Raw genomic sequence first — 19,107 nt, forward strand, 5'->3', positions numbered from 1 at the left:
ACCTTATCATGTGGGAACACATGTCTGTTATGTCACTACTTCCCACCCATAGAACTGGAATTCACATGTTTCTCTGAACTATAAGGGTCAACTTGTAAAATGTGAGTCCTCAGGCCTAAAGAACAAAGGAAACAATATTCCAACAGACAATTCTGACTCCATTGCTCACACCTCAGAAACTGTGGGTAATGACCCCATGCCCTTGGAATAATTGGACTTTATGTAAGAACTTTTTTGTATGTAGAGTTCAACATAAGTTGACCAGAGTACTCTTTTTTGATCTTAGAATTCATAGTGATGGATGGGACTCAACATCTTTATGTCAGGTCAAACATGGCATAGATTCTGAGCCTGTCATATTTTAATTGTGAGGTTTGGACCAATTGGCTTCAAGTCCATGAGCCTTCTTAAATTAATTAATCTGCACATTTTGGATAAGAAAATGACTCAAAGGAGGTGTTTTCTTTGTTTCTTTGTTTGTTTGTTTGTGTGTTTTTAAAATTCACCCATTAGAAAGGCCAAAATATGGGACACTATCACCAACAGATGCTAGTGGGAGTGTGGAACAACAAGAATTCTCATTTAATGCTGATGGGAAAGCAAAATGGTGCAGTCATTTGGGAAGACCATATGTCAGCTTTTACAGAACTAAATTAGCAATCCTCACTGCTTGATTTTTTACACAAATGAGTTGAAAATTTATGTCTACAAAAACACCTGCACACATGTTTAACAGCAGCTTTTTTCACAATTGTCCATACACCTAGAAGCAGCCAAGACATCCTTCAGAAAGTGAGGATAGATAAACCTCAACATCAGACAGTGGAGTTTTACTCATTGACAATAGAAATGAGCTACAGGCCATGAAAAGGTATGAAGACCCTTCCAATGTGTTCCCCATGGTACTTGGCATTCAGCTCCATCAAAGATATAAGACTCTTCTTGATCTTCCCTGTCACTAACATTCTGGTTTCATGTCTTACTTACTAACTAGACTTTTAGGAGCTCAGTGTCTGGCTTATAACCCAACACACAATAGAAGCTCAATAATAATTATTGAATGAATAGATGAGCCAGTAGCCACAACATATTGAAACAATTAGATTTTTCTTTTTCACCCCCTGGCTTTTGTTATGCAACCTCTCCTAGGAATCCTCTCAGAAAAAACACGTGCTTATTCACTCTGATGATTCCCCTTCAATTTTTGTTCCCCTTTTTGATATGTTTTCATGTAGGAAATTTTCCTGACCCCTGGTCTTTGTTGTGTGTCCCTCAAACAGACTTTCATTGCCCCCTGTGCTGCCACCACCTGCCCATTTATAACATGGTCTTATCATTTTCTGTTCCCCGCTGGGTGTCTCAGTAGATCTGAAACTCTTTGAAGGCAAGACCCTTCTTCCTCTGTACTCACCTCTGAAGACCAGCAACCATCAGTGTGTCTGATACACTTGTTGGGCTCAAGAAATTTCTATTGGTGAATGAATGAGAGATATATGATCAAATATAAATGAATGGAATATATTTACCCTGAAGTTGTCTTGTGTGTAGATAGCAGCATGTATTTTTTAAAATGACAATTCATAATGAAATGTTACCAAGAAGTAATTAATTAACAGAGAAAAATGACATGAACAGCTCAAATTCATATGATGATGACATCTTGCTGAGAGCAGGGAGAGTATCAAAGAAGCTATTTTCTCCAACACTGAGGATCTCAGTTTCAATTTTTTTTCTTACTACACAGTTTAAGTAAGAGTTTAAAAAATTGTACTTTCTCAAAGAGATTTAGCTAGAATTGGCAGAGCCTAGATCAGTGAAAGGTAGGAAATGAGTGCCTGGTCTCTGGTACTATTGCTTCTCTCTACATTTTCTTGACTATAACTTTCTTCCCTTATAACATTATTCACTCAATCAATATTTTTTATGCCCCAGACATTATGCTGCCTTGTAGAAAATATTTTTGACCTGTAGTCAAGTACTCTACGGAGTGTGACTTTATGTTATAGATAGAAATTCCTCTTAAATAATAGGATGTTCATTTATTTGAGTCATCATTTTTTTCACAACATTTAGCAGCCTAAGATGGGTGACATGAGCATTACAAAATGACACTTCAGGCTACATGGAAATTTGAAAACTTCGGAGAGCCTTTGTTACCCCTCAGAGGTTAAATGGCTCTTTGCTTTTATAATCCTATTATCCTTTAATACCATACTTTTATAGGCAACATGTTACATCAACCTTGATGTATAAGGCTGATGTATAATTATAGATAGTGAACGTGTGTGTGTGTGTGTGTGTGTGTGTCTGCGACTAGGCTTTTTCTTTCTTCCACACTTTCCTGTTCCACTCAGTGCGGAATCTGACATTCCCAGCAGCTTACTATTTTCATTATACAGTAAGTATTCCTTGCTAAGTCCATCCAAAATGTCCTTTTGACCTTTGTTTCCATTGTATCAATGTTGAGCATAAGGCATATTTATTTCTCACTTGAAATAACTTTTCTACTACACAATTTCCTAATGGCATTTTTCATCTGGTCATTTCTCAGAGTATAGATTAAGGGGTTTAACATCGGTGTTATCATAGTGTAGAACACTGCGACTGCTTTATCAATAGATAAAGTAGCTGCAGGTCTCATATACACAAATATGCAGGGCACAAAGAATAGGACAACCACTGTGATATGGGAGACACAGGTAGAGAGGGCTTTGCGCTTTGCCTCCAAGCTGTGGTTCCTTAGGGAACGCAGAATGACCACATAAGAGACCATCAAGAGGAGAAAGTTTAACAGACAGATGAAACCACTGTTGGCAGCAACGAAGAGCCCTAGAGTGTGGGTATCAGTGCAGGCAAGATTGAGCAAAGGGTTCAGATCACACATAAAGTGATCTATGATATTAGGGCCACAGAAGGGCAAAGGGATGATAAAGAGGATCTGTATGGTTGCATGAAGAAAGCCTCCCACCCACACCACTCCCATTAACAGGCCACAAACCTGCCGATTCATGATGGTGGTGTAGTGCAATGGCTTGCAGATGGCCACATAGCGGTCATAGGCCATCACAGTGAGTAGGATGACATCAGCACCTCCAATGAAATGTTCCCCAAAGACTTGGGTTATACATGCATTGAATGTGGTGGTCTTCTTTTCACGGAGTGAATCTATGATCAGTTTAGGGTTATTAACAGAAGAATAACAGGCATCAATGAAGGAGAGATTGGCAAGGAAAAAGTACATGGGGGACCCCAATAATGGACTGGCGGTGATAGTGACCACCGTGAGCACATTTCCCACCAGAGAGACGATGTAGGTGACCAAAAAGACAACAAATATGATTTTCTGCATCTTTTGATTCTCTGTGAGCCCCAGTAGAACAAACTCTGTCACATTGTTCCTTTTCTCCATTATGTCATTTTAGGATTAATTCCATTACCTGAAAAGAAAAAAAAAACCAATAACTTTTGAGTAATGTGACATTGAATTTATTAAGCTTCTTAATCTAGCAAATAAAAATTACCTAGATTCTAGTGAATTGTGGAATCTCATGAAGTTTTTTGAGACAGAAAATAAGTTTTTGCTGATTACTAAAATTATCTCCTTGATGAAATTTCTGTTGAGTATGGCCATGGAGAACTTTGTAAACAGAGAGGCAAGAGAACATGTGTGTACCCTTCATCATCTGTGGTGACTAACTCTAACATGAAGTAGTGGATCCTACACATAATGGCAGCTGAGTATGAAAAGGGAGGGTAGTTTCTGATGTAAAAGTTATGAATGCAAGATTAAGGAATTGTCCCTCTTCTTAGGATCAGTGGAAAAATGGCAGAAATTGAGACTATCAATGTAAAAGTGAAGTAGAATATGAGGAAAGGGAAATAAGGAATATAATATTAATAAAGATCTACATGTGTCTGGATGAAATGAGGTGAGGTTCAGGAAGGGGACGGAAGCTGGGGAAAGAAACCCCATTTAGGATGTTCTTTCTAATACTTAACAGAAGACTTACAGGGCATTGGTGGTGGATCTGTAAAGAAAGTATACAAAAGTGACCATAAATAAATCATAATGCTTTTGTCTAAATACATAATGTTATAATTTATACATATATTTGGTTATGTATGTATTTATAAGTGATTGCTATATATATATTCATGGCAGAGTAACAAGTGCTCTGTACACAGGATCCCATTAAATACTGTCAACATCCTTTGTGGCAGGTATTATTCCATCCATTGTGAGATGAGAAAACAGTGTCAGAGACTTAGGTTAATGGTAAAAATAACAATGACTATATTTATTAAATTGAATATTTAGTGGCTCGGAATGTGTTTGCAGACATTTGCTTATTTAATCCCCACCACAAATGTGTAAGGTAATTCCTGCTATTGTTTTCATACTTATTTTATACATTATGCAATAGAAAGAGAAGTTAAAGATCCTGGCAAGATCAAGATGCTAATTAAGGGCAGAACCAAGATACCTTCAGGTTATGATAGTTAATGATTTCCTTTGAAGTTCTTAACCATGCTATATATTGTTATAATTAACAACACTGAACTAGCAATCTCTTTTTTACATAACTTAATAATTATAATTGCTTTACTGCTCCTTTGGAGGCAAGTGTATATAACACTATTACATTAGAAGACACACACAGAGACATGTAGAACTTTTGTATAGGTAATCATTTGACTATGAGTACAATTTTAGCTCTCCTACTTTGTAATGTGAGTTTAGCATAATTTCAAACATAACATCAATATACACAGTTCAATTTCAGAGGTTGTACTAGTAACTAACCAATAGAAATTGGATTTAAAAAATCCATTTGTAATGTCTTAAAATTATAAAATAATCAAGAACAAATGTAGCTTATGGAGAGGGTTGTTGGGTTATGGACATTGGGGAGTGTATGTGCTATGGTGAGTGCTGTGAAAATTTAAGCCTGACGATTCACAGACCTGTACTCCTGGGGCTAATAGTACTTTATGTTAATTAAAATAATTTTAGGGGTGCCTGGGTGGCTCAGTGTGTTAAAGCCCCTGCCTTTGGCTTGGGTCATGATCTCAGGGTCCTGGGATCGAACCCCATATTGGGCTCTTTGCTCAGTAGAGAACCCACTTACCCCTCTCTCTCTGCCTACCTCTCTGCCTACTTGTGATCTCTGTCTGTCAAATAAATAAATAAAATCTTTAAAAAATAATTAAAAAAGAAGAAATGTAGAAAGATAAAAGGAAAATGTACTCTGAAAGCAAAACATTTGTTAAGAGAATATAAACACCTTACTATATAGAAGAATTATTGTTTGTGACAGATGTCTCAACATTATTAAGAGGGGTTTCTCCCCAAAGGCATTTCCATATTCACATTTTCTCAAGCATAATTACAGGAACATACTCAAAACTTTTCCAAACAGCTTTAAAACTCATATGGAAATACGAGGGCCCTAAATTAGGTCTCACAATATTAAAAGAGAAAGAATTTGGAGAACTTACATGATCTGATTTCCAGCGATGTTACAAAACTGTTGTGTTCAAAATGATATGGTATTTTCATAAAGATACCTGAGAAGACCAACAAAGCAGAATAGAGAGCCCAGTAGTAGACCCACACTTATATGGTTGACTACTCTCAGCAAAAGTCTGCAGTCAATTGAGCGGTGAAAAAATAGTTTTTGCAAAAAATGAGGGTGGAAACACTGGGCATCTTTACTGCACAAAACAAAACAAAACAAAACAGAAAGAACTTTTATCTGTATATCATACCTGTACAGATTAATTTAAAATGGATTTAGAGCTATCTGTGGAATGTAAAAGTTAAAAATATTGGTGTAAAACATAGGGAAAGATCTTCATGGCCTTGGATTACAAGAAAAATTTTCTAAACATGTGGAACAAAGGTGTCCCACATAGGGGCGCCTTAGTGGTGGAGAAGTTGGTTGAGCATTGGAATCCAGGTTTGGGCTCAGGTGGTAACTTCAGGGTCCTAAGATAGAGCACCCACGCTGGACTCAGCACTCAGGGTGCAATCTGTTAGAGAATTTATCTCTCTCTCTCTTTCTGCCCTTCTACCATGCTCATTATCTCTCTCCCCGTCTAAAATAAATAAATATATCTAAAAAAAAGTGCTAATAACACATGATGATTTGCACTTCACCAAAATAACAACAATGCAGCAGAACTAGTTTACAAAGAGGGATGAGCTAAATAGTTGAGGATGTGAATTAACTGGTATCCTTCTTGAAGTGTTTTCCATGTGTGTGCACAGGAGAAGCTTAGACATATGACCAGCTGTCTCCTGATGTGGATCTGTGCAGGCTAGCTCTGGAGCATAGCTTGGTCAACACTGGACATGACACTGGTATAGATAAGCTCTAAATCACTCAGTTATCATGTCCTTTAAGATGAAGTGCTAGAAGTGCTAGAATCTCTCATTTCCTCAGCCCCAAAGGAAGCAGTAAACTAGAATAAAGCATTTTCTTGTTTCAGTTGCTTACTGGTTATTTGAACTAGTTATTCAACCTTTAGAACCTTCTGTGTTTTTATCTACATAGTAAAGCTAATAATATGTGCATTGAAATATGCATTATCATGAACAAGAACTAATATAATGAGTTTAATCCAACCAACAATCTCTCAGTGGATTTTTGTTATCCTTTGGCTAAGTAGATTGATCTGAAACAGATTAAATACTATAAAATTTGATTTCCTGACCTTTCTTGCATGCAAAAACATCACCTGCATGGGTTGGCATGTGGAAGAGAGAGACTGACTGGCTTCGGTGCAGGGAGATGAGGCTGAGTCTAAACCACCCGCGACTAGACTGTGAGCAGAGAAGGAACCAGATGGGAAACACTTTAAAGGCTTTGTTGTACTTGGCTTCTTTCGTCTGATTTTTCCACATTATTTGTGCATTTCCTCCCTCCCAAATTTTGGAGAAGAGCTGTTTATATCTTTCTTTCGTTGTTTTTTGGTCTACTGTTTTCCATCAGCTCATTCATCAATGCTAACATCAAACCAATAAAATATCACAAATCATTGATTTCATTTATCTACCTACCCTGCACACCAAAGATCTCGATAATTTCCTAAAAAAGGACTGAAACTTGTCATCTTTGGCTCCTTGTCCTGCTTCATCTCAGCTTTTCCTGCACTAACCTGATGCTATTATAGGCTACAATTTCCCTCCTATTCTTCAGAAAGCTGGAGCAAAGGGCAGTCACACTCTATAGCCTTTTGAGGCCTTCAGGGAAAAGGGACCAATTTTTTCCCATAGAGACAACTGCAGAAAGTTTATACCCAAGAGCACCAAGCATGTTAATGTGACAATGGTTTTGCAACTCTTGGGTCAAGACCTGTCTAGAAATGTCTTTGGAATTATAATTACAAAAAAAAAAAAAGACCTATTAATTCTCACATGGTCATATAGGTTTGTATTCTGTTCCTCCAAACAGAATTGTCTTCAGGAATAGGCATAAAATAAAGGGATGATTCCAAGGACCGATATACTCATATTAGCTTTTGCAAGAATATAAAAACCCATTTTGCTTATTTTCTTTCTGAGCTATCAGTAAGCAGCTAAATCAGCTTTCAAAATTCTCAGGCTGCTTTCCTGAGGGATGAGATCCACTTCTTGCATCACCGAATCTTGGTGAATATTGGAAGGCACATCCCTTATAAACTGTAGAAAGATTAAGATATTTGAAAATATTTCCAGAGAATATATCTGGATTTATTTTAATTCTGGGTTTGTAACTCTGCATTTGACTCCAGGTTTTGGTACTAGAGACAAACTGGCAGAGTGAGTATCTGAGAATGAAATGCTTCCTGATGCAGTCCCAAATATAACCAGACAACCACTCAGACCTTATGGTTAGTGAATTACCCTTGTCACCTTGGTTTGGGAAGGGTCCCACCACACATGTGCTAGGCTAGTTTTGTAGGTTTTTAAAATATTTATTTCATACAATTTCACTCTAAAACATATAACTTCTCTTGCAGCATATGAGAATTTGATTACTCTAAAGAAGTTTTAGCATACCTTAGTTTCAATGGCACATTTGCTATAAGCAAAATTCTGCCTTTTGTGGAGCCAAATGGTAGAGTTGGATAAGCAATTTTCAAGTAGGCAGTGAATTTCATTGTTTCCCCAACTCTTCAATATAAACAGTCCTCTATATTCCTATTTAAAAAAGACTAGTTTGGCTGTCTGTTTCGCTCAGTTGGTTAAGTGTCTGGCTTAGGCTCAGGTCATGGTACCAGGGTCCTAGGATTGCGTCCCATGTAGGCTCCCTGCTCTGATGAGAGTCTGCTTCTCCCTCTCCCTCTACTGCTTCCCTGCTTATTCTCCCTCTCTCTCACTCTCTCTCTCTTTGTGTCAAATAAATAAATGAAATCTTTTTTTAAAAGACCAGTAAATGCTTTAATATGTACAATAGCAACTTGTAATATTTCAAATCATCTGTATTCCTAAAACAGAGAATTTCTTCTGAATCAAACATGGTAATTTATAGCACTCTACATTCTGTTATAAAAAGGGAAAGATTGAATGTGTGGGAGGAACCTTGTTTTAAATATGGCAGTTTCAGAATGACATTAAAAGCATAGATTGCTCTAGGCAATATGGACATTTTAACAATGTTTATTCTCCTATCCAAGAGCAAGGAATGGTCTTCCATCTTTTTGTGTCTTCTTCAATTTCTTTCATGAGTGTTCTGTAGTTCCTCGAATACAGATCCTTTACCTCTTTGGTTAGGTTTATTCCCAGTTATCTTATGGTTCTTAGTGCTATAGTAAATGGAATTGATTCTCTAATTTTCCTTTCTGTGTTTTCATTGTTAGTGTACAAGAAAGCAACTGATTTCTGTCCATTGACTTTGTACCCTGCCACATTACTGAATTGCCGTATGAGATCTAGTAGTTTGGGGGTGGAGTCTTTTGGGTTTTCCATATCATGTCATCATGTCATCATGACATCCGTATCATGTCATCTGTGAAGAGAGAGAGTTTGACTTCTTCATTGCCAATTTGGATACATTTTACTTCTCTTTGTTTTCTGATTGCTGTTGCTAGGACTTCTAATACCATGTTGAACATGAGTGGTGAGAGTGGGCATCCTTGTCATGTTCCTGATCTCAATGGGAAGGCTGTGAGCTTTTTCCTATTGAGAATGATATTTGCTGTGGGTTTTTCATAGATAGATTTTATGAAGTTCAGGAATGTTCCTTCTATCCCTATAATTTGAAGCGTTTTAATAAGGAACAGATGCTGGATTTTGTCAAATGCGTTTTCTGCATCAATTAAGAAGAACATGTGGTTCTTTTTTCATAGAGCTAGAGCAAATAATCCTAAAATTTGTATGGAATCGGAAGAGACCTCGAATTGCTAAGGAAATGTTGAAAAAGAAAAACAAAACTGGCAGCATCACGTTGCTTGATTTCAAGCTTTACTACAAAGCTGTGATCACCAAGACAGCATGGTACTGGCATAAAATCAGACACACAGACCAGTGGAACAGAGTAGAGAGCCCAGATATGGACCCTCAACTCTATGGTCAAATAATCTTTGACAAAGCAGGAAAAAATATCCAGTGGAAAAAAGACAGTCTCTTCAATAAATGGTGCTAGGAAAATTGGACAGCTATATGTAGAAGAATGAAACTCGACCATTCTCTTACACCATACACAAAGATAAACTCAAAATGGATAAAAGACCTCAATGTGAGGCAGGAATCCATCAGAATCCTAGAGGAGAACATAGGCAGGAACCTCTTCGATATCAGCCACAGCAACTTCTTTCAAGATATGTCTCCAAAGGCAAAGGAAACAAAAGCGAAAATGAATTTTTGGGACTTCATGAAGATCAAAAGCTTCTGCACAACAAAAGAAACAGTCAACAAAACAAAGAGGCAACTCCCAGGAATGGGAGAAGATATTTGCAAATGACAGTACAGACAAAAGGTTGATATCCAGGATCTATAAAGAACTCCTCAAACTCAACACACACAAAACAGATAATCATATCAAAAAATGGGCAGAAGAACTGAACAGACACTTCTCCAATGAAGACATACAAATGGCTATCACACACATGAAAAAATGTTCATCAGCACTAGCCATCAGGGAGATTCAAATCAAAATCATTGAGATCCCACCTTACACCAGTTAGAATGGCCAACATTAGGAAGACAGGAAACAACGTGTGTTGGAGAGGATGTGGAGAAAAGGGAACCCTCTTAAACTGTTGGTGGGAATGGAAGTTGGTGCAGACACTTTGGAGAACAGTGTGGAGATTCCTTAAGAAATTAAAAATAGAGCTTCCCTATGACCCTGCCATTGCACTACTGGGTATTGACCCCAAAGATACAGATGTAGTGAAAAGAAGAGCCATCTGTACCCCAATGTTCATAGCAGCAATGGTCACGGTCGGCAAACTGTGGAAAGAACCAAGATGCCCTTCAACGGATGAATGGATAAGGAACATGTGGTTCATATACACTATGGGATATTATGCCTCCATCAGAAAGGATGAATACCCAACTTTTGTATCAACATGGATGGGACTGGAAGAGATTATGCTGAGTGAAGTAAGTCAAGCAGAGAGTCACTTATTATATGGTTTCACTTATTTGTGGTGCATAACAAATAACATGGAGGACATGGGGAGATGGAAAGTAGAAGGGAGTTGGGGTAAATTTTAGAGGGAGATGAACCATGAGAGATTATGGACTCTGATAAACAATCTGATGGTTATGAAAGGGCGGGGAGTGTGAGGTTGGGTGAGCCTGGTGGTGGGTATTATGGAGGGCACATATTGCATGGAGCATGGGTGTGGTGCATAAACAATGAATTCTGTTACACTGATAAGAAATTAAATTTAAAAAAAGGTAAAAAAATAAAATAAAATATGGCAGGATCTTTTCCTTTATAAATAGCATAATCCAAAATGTATACATAATGCAGGAATCCTAAATACATGTTTCAGAGTGAAAGAAGCCAATGTGAAAGGGCCCTTTTTGTATGATTTCAACTAGAGTTCTTCCTCCACTTGCAAGGGAGTTATGTCCCAGTAAAACCATCATAAGTAGAAATTATCATTTTTAAGACTCTTATTTTTTATTCTTATAAATTTTATTATTTATTTGAAAGTGAGCAAGAGAGTATATGTGTGTGTGTGAGAGAGAGAGAGAGAGAGAGAGAGAGAGACATCACAAGCAGGGTGGAGGACAGAGGGAGAGGGAGAAGTAGATTTTCTGCTGAGTGGGGAGCCAGATGTGAAACTTGATCCCAGGACCCAGAGATCATGACCTGAGCTGAAGGCAGAGGCTTAATTGACTGAATCACTCAAGTGTCCCTGAAACTGTTTTGGGTTATACACATGCGATACAGGAACTACAGGCATTCTGGAGGCACTGTGCAAAGAAGCATGAATTACAGGAAAAAGTAATGTGGAAGAAAAATCAAACAGTGTTTTCAATTTTTTTTTGATGTTTACAGATTAAATTTTATTCCTTCTTAGCATCATAAAACAGAACACATAGGTTTATATACTTGAGATAATAATATATAAACTAACATTTTTATGTTTTCAGTGTTCCAAGAGTCATTGTTTATGCACCACACACACCCAATGCTCCATGAGTACATGCCCTCCTTAATACCCACCACCAGACTAACCCTTCCCTTCCAAACCCTCAGTTTGTTTCTCAGATTCCACAGTCTCTTAAGATTCTTCTCCACTCCAATTTACTCCAGTTCACTTTTCTGTTCCTTCTCCTAAGGTTCTCCATGTTATTCCTTATGCTCCCTAAGTAAGTGAAACCATATGATAATTAACTTTCATTACTTGACTTATTTCACTCAGCGTAATCTCTTCCAGCCCTATCCATGTTGATACAAAAGTGGGGTATCCATCCTTTCTGATGGGGGTGTAATAGTCCATTGTTTATATGGCCATATTTTCTTTTTCCATTTGTCTGTTGAAGACCATCTTGGTTCTTTCCATGGTGTGGTGATTGTGACCATTGCTGCTAGGAACATTGGGGTACAGTGTTTTTATAACAAAGAGAAATTGGACAAACTGCCTTCTCAGCAGCTACTAATAAGGAAGTGACGCTTTCTCATTTTATTTTTTAAGATTGTATTTTTATTTATTTGACAGAGAGAGAAACAGAGGGAACAAAAGCAGGATAAGTTATACAGGGAGAAGCAGGCTTCCTGCTGAGTAGGGAGGCTGATGTGGGGTGTGATCCCAGGACCCTGGGATCATGACCTGACCTGAAGGCAGACACTTAATGACTGAGCCACCCAGGCACCCCATAATAGAGAGGCAGATCTATTGCAAGATTTAGGTTTTGAAAATACATCATAAGACATTAGTCAGTCTAAACTTTGAAAGGCCGGGGCGCCTGGGTGGCTCAGTGGGTTAAAGCCTCTGCCTTCGGCTCAGGTCATGATCCCAGGGTCCTGGGATTGAGCCCCGCATCGGGCTCTCTGCTCAGCGGGGAGACTGCTTCCCTTCCTCTCTCTCTGCCTGCCTCTCTGCCTACTTGTGATCTCTGCCTGTCAAATAAATAAATAAAATCTTTATAAAAAAAATAAAGTTTGAAAGGCCATGTGCTTAAAATGACCAATTTTGTTACCAGAATTAAGATCATCTTCATGTGTAGAATGGGTAGATCAATAAATGGGCAGAACAATATCATGGAATCAGCAATCAGATTAAAAGTCACAAATGACAGGGCGCCTGGGTGGCTCAGTGGCTTAAAGCCTCTGCCTTTCGCTCAGGTCATAGATCCCAGGAGCCTGGGATCTAGCCCTGCATCAGGTTCTCTGTCAGCAGGAAGCCTGCTTCCTTTCATCTCTCTGCCTCCCTCTCTGCCTACTTGTGATCTCTGTCTGCCAAATAAATAAATAAAATCTTAAAAAAAAAAAAGTCATAAATTACTAGTACACCTGAAGGCCTCTTCACACTTCTTTAAAATGACCACCTTTGGAAAGTAATCACTATCTTTATCTATAAAACAGATGAAGTTTATCTAGTGTTTGAATTTGTAGAAAATCAGTAATGCAGATTTTACTCTTCAGTGTCTGTTTTTCTCAGTATGTTCATGAGACTCATTCTTTATGATTTATCTGTTTCCTGATTATTTTCATTGATCAGGATATCTCACTGCATGGATATGTGACAACTGACCCATTCCTTCATTGCTAGACATTCAGGCATTTCGTTTGCAAGGATATTGTGAGTACAGTTACTTTGAATATTTTAAACATGTCTTTTGTTGACTGTACATCATCTGTTGATACGTGCTTTTTACAAAAGGTACACATAATACACGTAACTCCTAGGGCATGAAAAAATTGTAACTGAAAGCATGAAAAAGAACAGTCAAAATGCAGTTGTATTCGTTTTTTATTTTATTTTTATTTTTAAAGATTTATTTTATTTACTTATTTGAAAGAGAGAGGGAGAGACCACAAGAAGGGGAGTGGCAGGTAAAGGAAAAGGCAGGGAGACCTATGGTAGGCTGGATCCCAGGACCCTGGGAACATGACCTGAGCTGAAGGCAGACAACTTAACCAACTGAGCCACCCAGGCACCCAAAATGCAGTAGTGTTGGAAGTGGCCAGATACATAGAAAAACAAACAAACAAACAAACAAAAACAAAAACAAACAAAAAACACTACACTCATCAGCTGTTGAGTATGAGTTATTTAAAATAGGGGCGCCTGGGTGGCTCAATGGGTTAAAGCCTCTGCCTTCGGCTCAGGTCGTGATCCCAGGGTCCTGGGATCGAGCCCCGCCTCGGGTTCTCTGTTCAGCGGGGAGCCTACTTCCCCCTCTCTCTTTACCTGCCTCTCTGCCTACTTGTGATTTCTGTCTGTCAAATAAATAAATAAAATCGTTAAAATAATTCATCCTATTTTATGCCACATGTATATTCTCAACAAGTGTCAAAATATCAGAGTCATTCAGAGCAATGTATCTAATGACAATGCAGATAAGGTAGGAAACAATAATAAGGGGGTAACTTTCAATTGCAAATATATGCTAATTTAGAAACATTTTTAATAAAAAGTGAAAGGAAATCATAATAGAAATTAGAGAATAATTAAAAATGAAGTTAATACAAACACTATTTATCAAAAAATATGCCAATTCTTAGAGGTAAATCCATAGCTTGTGTTCAAACACAAAATACACTATTACATCAATAGAACATATGTTACCACCTAATTATTACTACATTTGAGATTAGCCAGAGCAGAAGGTGTTGAATAGCAGTGTTGGATCATTAGATTCCATACCTGAAACTATTATTACACTGTATGTTAACTAATTGGAATTTAAATAAAAACTTAAAAAAAACCCTAACTGCAACAATGCTAGCAATATTCCCTATAAATAGATAAATACTAAATAAATGCTAAATATATTTTTAAAAAATGACTGAAATGCCTGGTGTTGTTGAGGTTGTGGAGAAATGGGAATGCTCATATATTGCTTTTAGAAATGTAACATAGCACCACCATTTTTGAAAAAACTTTGTCAGTTTCTGAAAAGGCTAGCATACACTTATCTTATAACTCAGCAATTCCACTCTTAGTTATCAACCCAAGAGAAATGATAATTTATGTCCACCCTAAGTCTTCTACATGAGTGTTCAGAGAGCATAATTCACTATGGTCCTTACATGGACACAACTCAAATGTCCACTAGCTAGTGAATAAGTATACAAATATGGTAGACCCATACAGTGGGATATTATTTTTTCTAAGGGAGAATAAACTGCTAATAATACAATGTGATAAACGTCCAAACCAGTATGGTAAAGGAAGAAGATAGTATCATCTCTTAAAAATACTGTTTTTAAAAAGTCTATTTCTGTCCTGGTTATGTTATGTGGTATCATAAATGGATCAAGGGAAAAATTGAGGTGTCCTTGAGATTCCCTAGATCTCTGACCAAAGCTCTGCAGATTCATTATGTCCCAACAGTAGATGTCAATGTGCATAAAACTTGGATCCTTAGTTCCTTTCTATACCCAGAAATGAAAATTCTCATGGTAAATGTATTGGCTTCCGCTCACCTCAGCTGTTTAATTTCCCTTTTTATTTTATTTATTTATTTATTTAAAATTAAGTATTTATTTGTCAGAGAGAGAGACAGAAAGAGAGGGAACACAAGCAGGGGAAGCAGGAGAGGAAGAAGCAGGCTTCTGGCCAAGCAGGGAGCCCAATGCAGGGCTTGATCCCAGAACCCTGGGATCATGACTCGAGCTAAAGGCAAATCCTTAATGACTGAGTCACCCAGGTCCCCTTACCCAAGATTTTTAACCTCAACCCCTCTACTTCTTCTTCCCTTAGAAGCTGTCCAGTCTCTTCAGAGATGATTCTCTCTTTTCCAACTTTGCTACCTTATCATGTGGGAACATGTGTCTGTTATGTCACTCCTTCCCACCCACAAAACTGGCATTCACATTTTTCTCTGAATGGTAATCGGTTTACTTGTGAAATGTGAGTCCTTAGACTTGAAGAACAAAAGAAACAGTATTCTAACAGACAATTCTGATTCCATTGCTCACATCCCTGTAACTTTGGGTAATGACCCAGTGTCCTTGGAATCATCTAACTTTATATAAGCATTTGCTGTATGTAGAATTCATCATAAGTTGACCATAGCACACTCTTTTGATCTTAGAATTCACAGTGATAGATGGGACTCTGTATCTTTATGTCAGGTCAAACATGCAAGCCATCGATTCTGAACCTGTTATATTTTAATTGTGAGGTTTACACCAATTGGCTTCAAGTCCACGGGCCTTCTTGAATTACTTAATCTGCACATTTTGGATAAGCAAATGACTCAAAGGAGATTTTTTTAAACGATACATCCATTAGGATGGCCAAAATATAGGACATCATCACCAACAGATGCTGGTGAGGATGTGGAGCAAGATCTCTCATTTATTGTTGATGGGAAAGCAAAATGGTGCCACCAATTGGGAAGACATTTTTTCAGTTTTTACAGAACTTAAAGAATTTAACAATTCCACTCCTTGGCATTTACGCAAAGGAGTTAAAAACTTATGTCAACAAAAACCCTGCACACACATATTTAACAGCATCTTTATTCACAATTGTCCATACAACTGGAAGCAGCCAAGACGTCCTTCAGTAGGTGAGGATAGATAAACTGCAATATCAGACAGTGGAGTATTATTCATTGCCAAGAGAAATGAGTTCCGGGCCATGAAAAGTTATGAAGACCCTTCCAATGTGTTCTCTATGGTACCTGGCATTCAGCTCTATCACAGATATGAGTCTCTTCTTATCTTCCCTGTCACTTTCTAGTTTCATGTCTTACTAACTAGACTTTTAGAAGCTCAGTGTCCAGCTTATAAACCAACACATAGAAGAAGCTCAATAATTAATTACTGAATGAATAGATGAGCCAATAGCTACAGCATATTGAAATGATTGTGTTTTCTTCATACTATCTTTCACCCTTGGTCTTTGTTATGCAACAAAGGGAATATTCTCACCCTAACACATGCCTATTCACTCTCATGATTCTCTTTCCTCCTTTGTGCCCATTTTTGATGTTTTTATCTAGGAAATCTTCCTGACCCCCTGGTCTTTGTTGTGTGTCCCTCACACATGCTTTCTTTGCCCCCCCTATGCTGCCACTACCTTCCCATTTATAACATGGTCTTATCATATTCTGCTCCGCTCTGGGTATCTCTCAGTAGTTCTGAAGCTTTGATGGCAAGAACTTTATTCTGCTCTGTTCACCACTGAAAGCCCAGCAACCATCAATGTGTGTAATATATTTTCTGTCTAGAAATATCTTTTGATTAATGAATGAGGAATAATACACACACACGCACACACACAGATATATAAATGGAATATATTTTTCCTGAAGTTGTTTTGTGTATAGATGGAACCACATATTTTAAAAACTCTTCATAATGAAATGTTACCTAGAAATAATCTAATTAACAGAAAAATGTCACGAACAGCTCACATTCATATGATGATGAAATCTTTCTGAAAGCAGGGAAAATATCAATGTAAGATATTTGTTCCTTCATTGAGAATCTCAGTTTCAATCTTTGTAAATACATAGTTTACTCAGGAGTTCAAAAAATTGTCATTTCTCAAAGAGATCTTGCTAGAAATCTCGGTCTGAATCAGATAAAAGTAGGAAAGAAAGTCCCTTGTCTCCACTATTATATCATTGGTCTAAATTTTCTTGATGTTATTCAACTTCCTTCATGCCATTATTCACTCATTCAATATTATTGTGCCTGAGACATTATGCTGACTTGTAGAAACTATTTTTAACAAAGAGTCAAGTACTCTATGGAGTGTGACTTTGTTTAATAGAAATTTCTCTCAGATAATAAGATGTTCATTAATTTGAGTCATTATTCTTTCTAATGGGTTAGCAGCCTAAGACAGGTTTTATCAACAATACAATATGACTCTAAAATCTACGAGTGAATTTGGAAACTTGGGGTAATCTTTGTTACCCCTCAGAGGCTAAAGGGCTCACTTTTACAATGCTTTTACATTTTAGACTCTAATTTTATAGGAAGCAGGTTATATTCAATACTGGTATATGATAATGAGCAGATTTCTTAATAAAATATGTTAGATTTTATATATAGTGAATATTCATAGTGAATATGAATATATATATGCCTATACTACATGCTGTGTGTGTATGTGTGTGTGTGTGTGTGTGTGTGTGTGTGTATGAAAAGCTATGGTTAGTTTTTTTTTTTTTTTCTTTCTTGCACACATTTCTGCTCCATTCAGTTCAGAAGTTAGCATTCACAGTAGTTTATTTTTTCTTTATTTGGTAGGTATTCCTTTCTGAGAACTTCCAAAATGTCCTTTTGACCTTTGTTTTCATTGAATCAGTGCTGAGCTCCCAGCATATTTATTTATCACTTGAAATAACTTTTCTACTACACAATTTCCTAATAGCATTTTTCATCTGGTCATTTCTTAAGGTATAGATTAACGGGTTTAACATCGGCGTTATCATAGTGTAGAACACTGAGACTGCTTTATCAATAGATAAAGTAGTCACAGGTCTCATGTACACAAAAATGCAAGGCACAAAGAATAGGATAACTACTGTGATGTGGGAGACACAGGTGGAGAGGGCTTTATGCCTTGCCTCCAAGCTGTGGTTCCTTAGGGAGCGCAGAATGACCACATAGGAGATGATCAAGAGGAGGAAGAGGAAGACACAGAGGAAACCACTGTTGGCAGCAACAAAGAGCCCTAGAGTGTGGGTATCAGTGCAGGCAAGATTGAGCAAAGGGTTCAGATCACACATAAAGTGATCTATGACATTAGGGCCACAGAAGGGTAAAGGGATGATAAAGAGGATCTGTATGGCTGCATGAAGAAAGCCTCCCACCCACACCACTCCCATTAACAGGCCACACACCCGCCGATTCATGATGGTCATGTAGTGCAATGGCTTGCAGATGGCCACATAGCGGTCATAGGCCATCACAGTAAGTAGGATGATATCAGCACCTCCAAAGAAATGTTCCCCAAAGATTTGGATTATACATGCATTGAATGTGGTAGTCTTCTTTTCACGGAGTGAATCTATGATCAGTTTAGGTGTATTAACAGAAGAATAGCAGGCATCAATGAAAGAGAGATAGGCCAGGAAATAGTACATGGGAGACCCCAATAATGAGCTTGTAGAGATAGTTACCATGGTAAGCATATTTCCTACCTCAGAGATGATGTAAATCACCAAAAAGATGACAAATATGATTTTCTGCATCTTCGGATTCTCTGTGAGCCCCAGTAGAACAAACTCTGTCACGTTGTTTCTATTCTCCATTATTTCATTTTATGAATAATTGCATTACCTGAAAAAATTCCTTTTTATTAATGTAACCTGGAATCTCTTAAGCTTTTTCATCTAGTAAGCAATACATACCTAGATTCTATTGAATTGTGGATTCTCATGTGGTTTTCTGAGATAGAAAATAAATTATGAGTTCCTTAAGATTACATAAATTATTTTCTAGTTGAAATTTCTGTTGAGTATGCCCGTGGGGA

General features: G+C 37.5%; 1 protein-coding gene across 1 annotated transcript; it reads right to left on the reverse strand.

The window, feature by feature from the left end:
• Nucleotides 1-2,479: 2,479 nt before the first annotated feature.
• LOC308350742 (olfactory receptor 4A15-like) lies at nt 2,480-18,886 on the reverse strand (the record flags this gene model as incomplete). The annotated part of the gene is made up of 3 exons (XM_080816247.1): nt 2,480-3,411; nt 4,011-4,028; nt 17,968-18,886. 3 exons carry the CDS (start codon nt 18,884-18,886, stop codon nt 2,480-2,482), a joined length of 1,869 nt encoding a protein of 622 aa, XP_080672373.1.
• Between the last annotated feature and the right edge of the window lie 221 nt (nt 18,887-19,107).

The sequence above is a fragment of the Martes martes genome (assembly GCF_963455335.1).
Source record: "Martes martes genome assembly, chromosome: 10".
Classification (NCBI taxonomy): Eukaryota; Metazoa; Chordata; class Mammalia; order Carnivora; family Mustelidae; genus Martes; species Martes martes.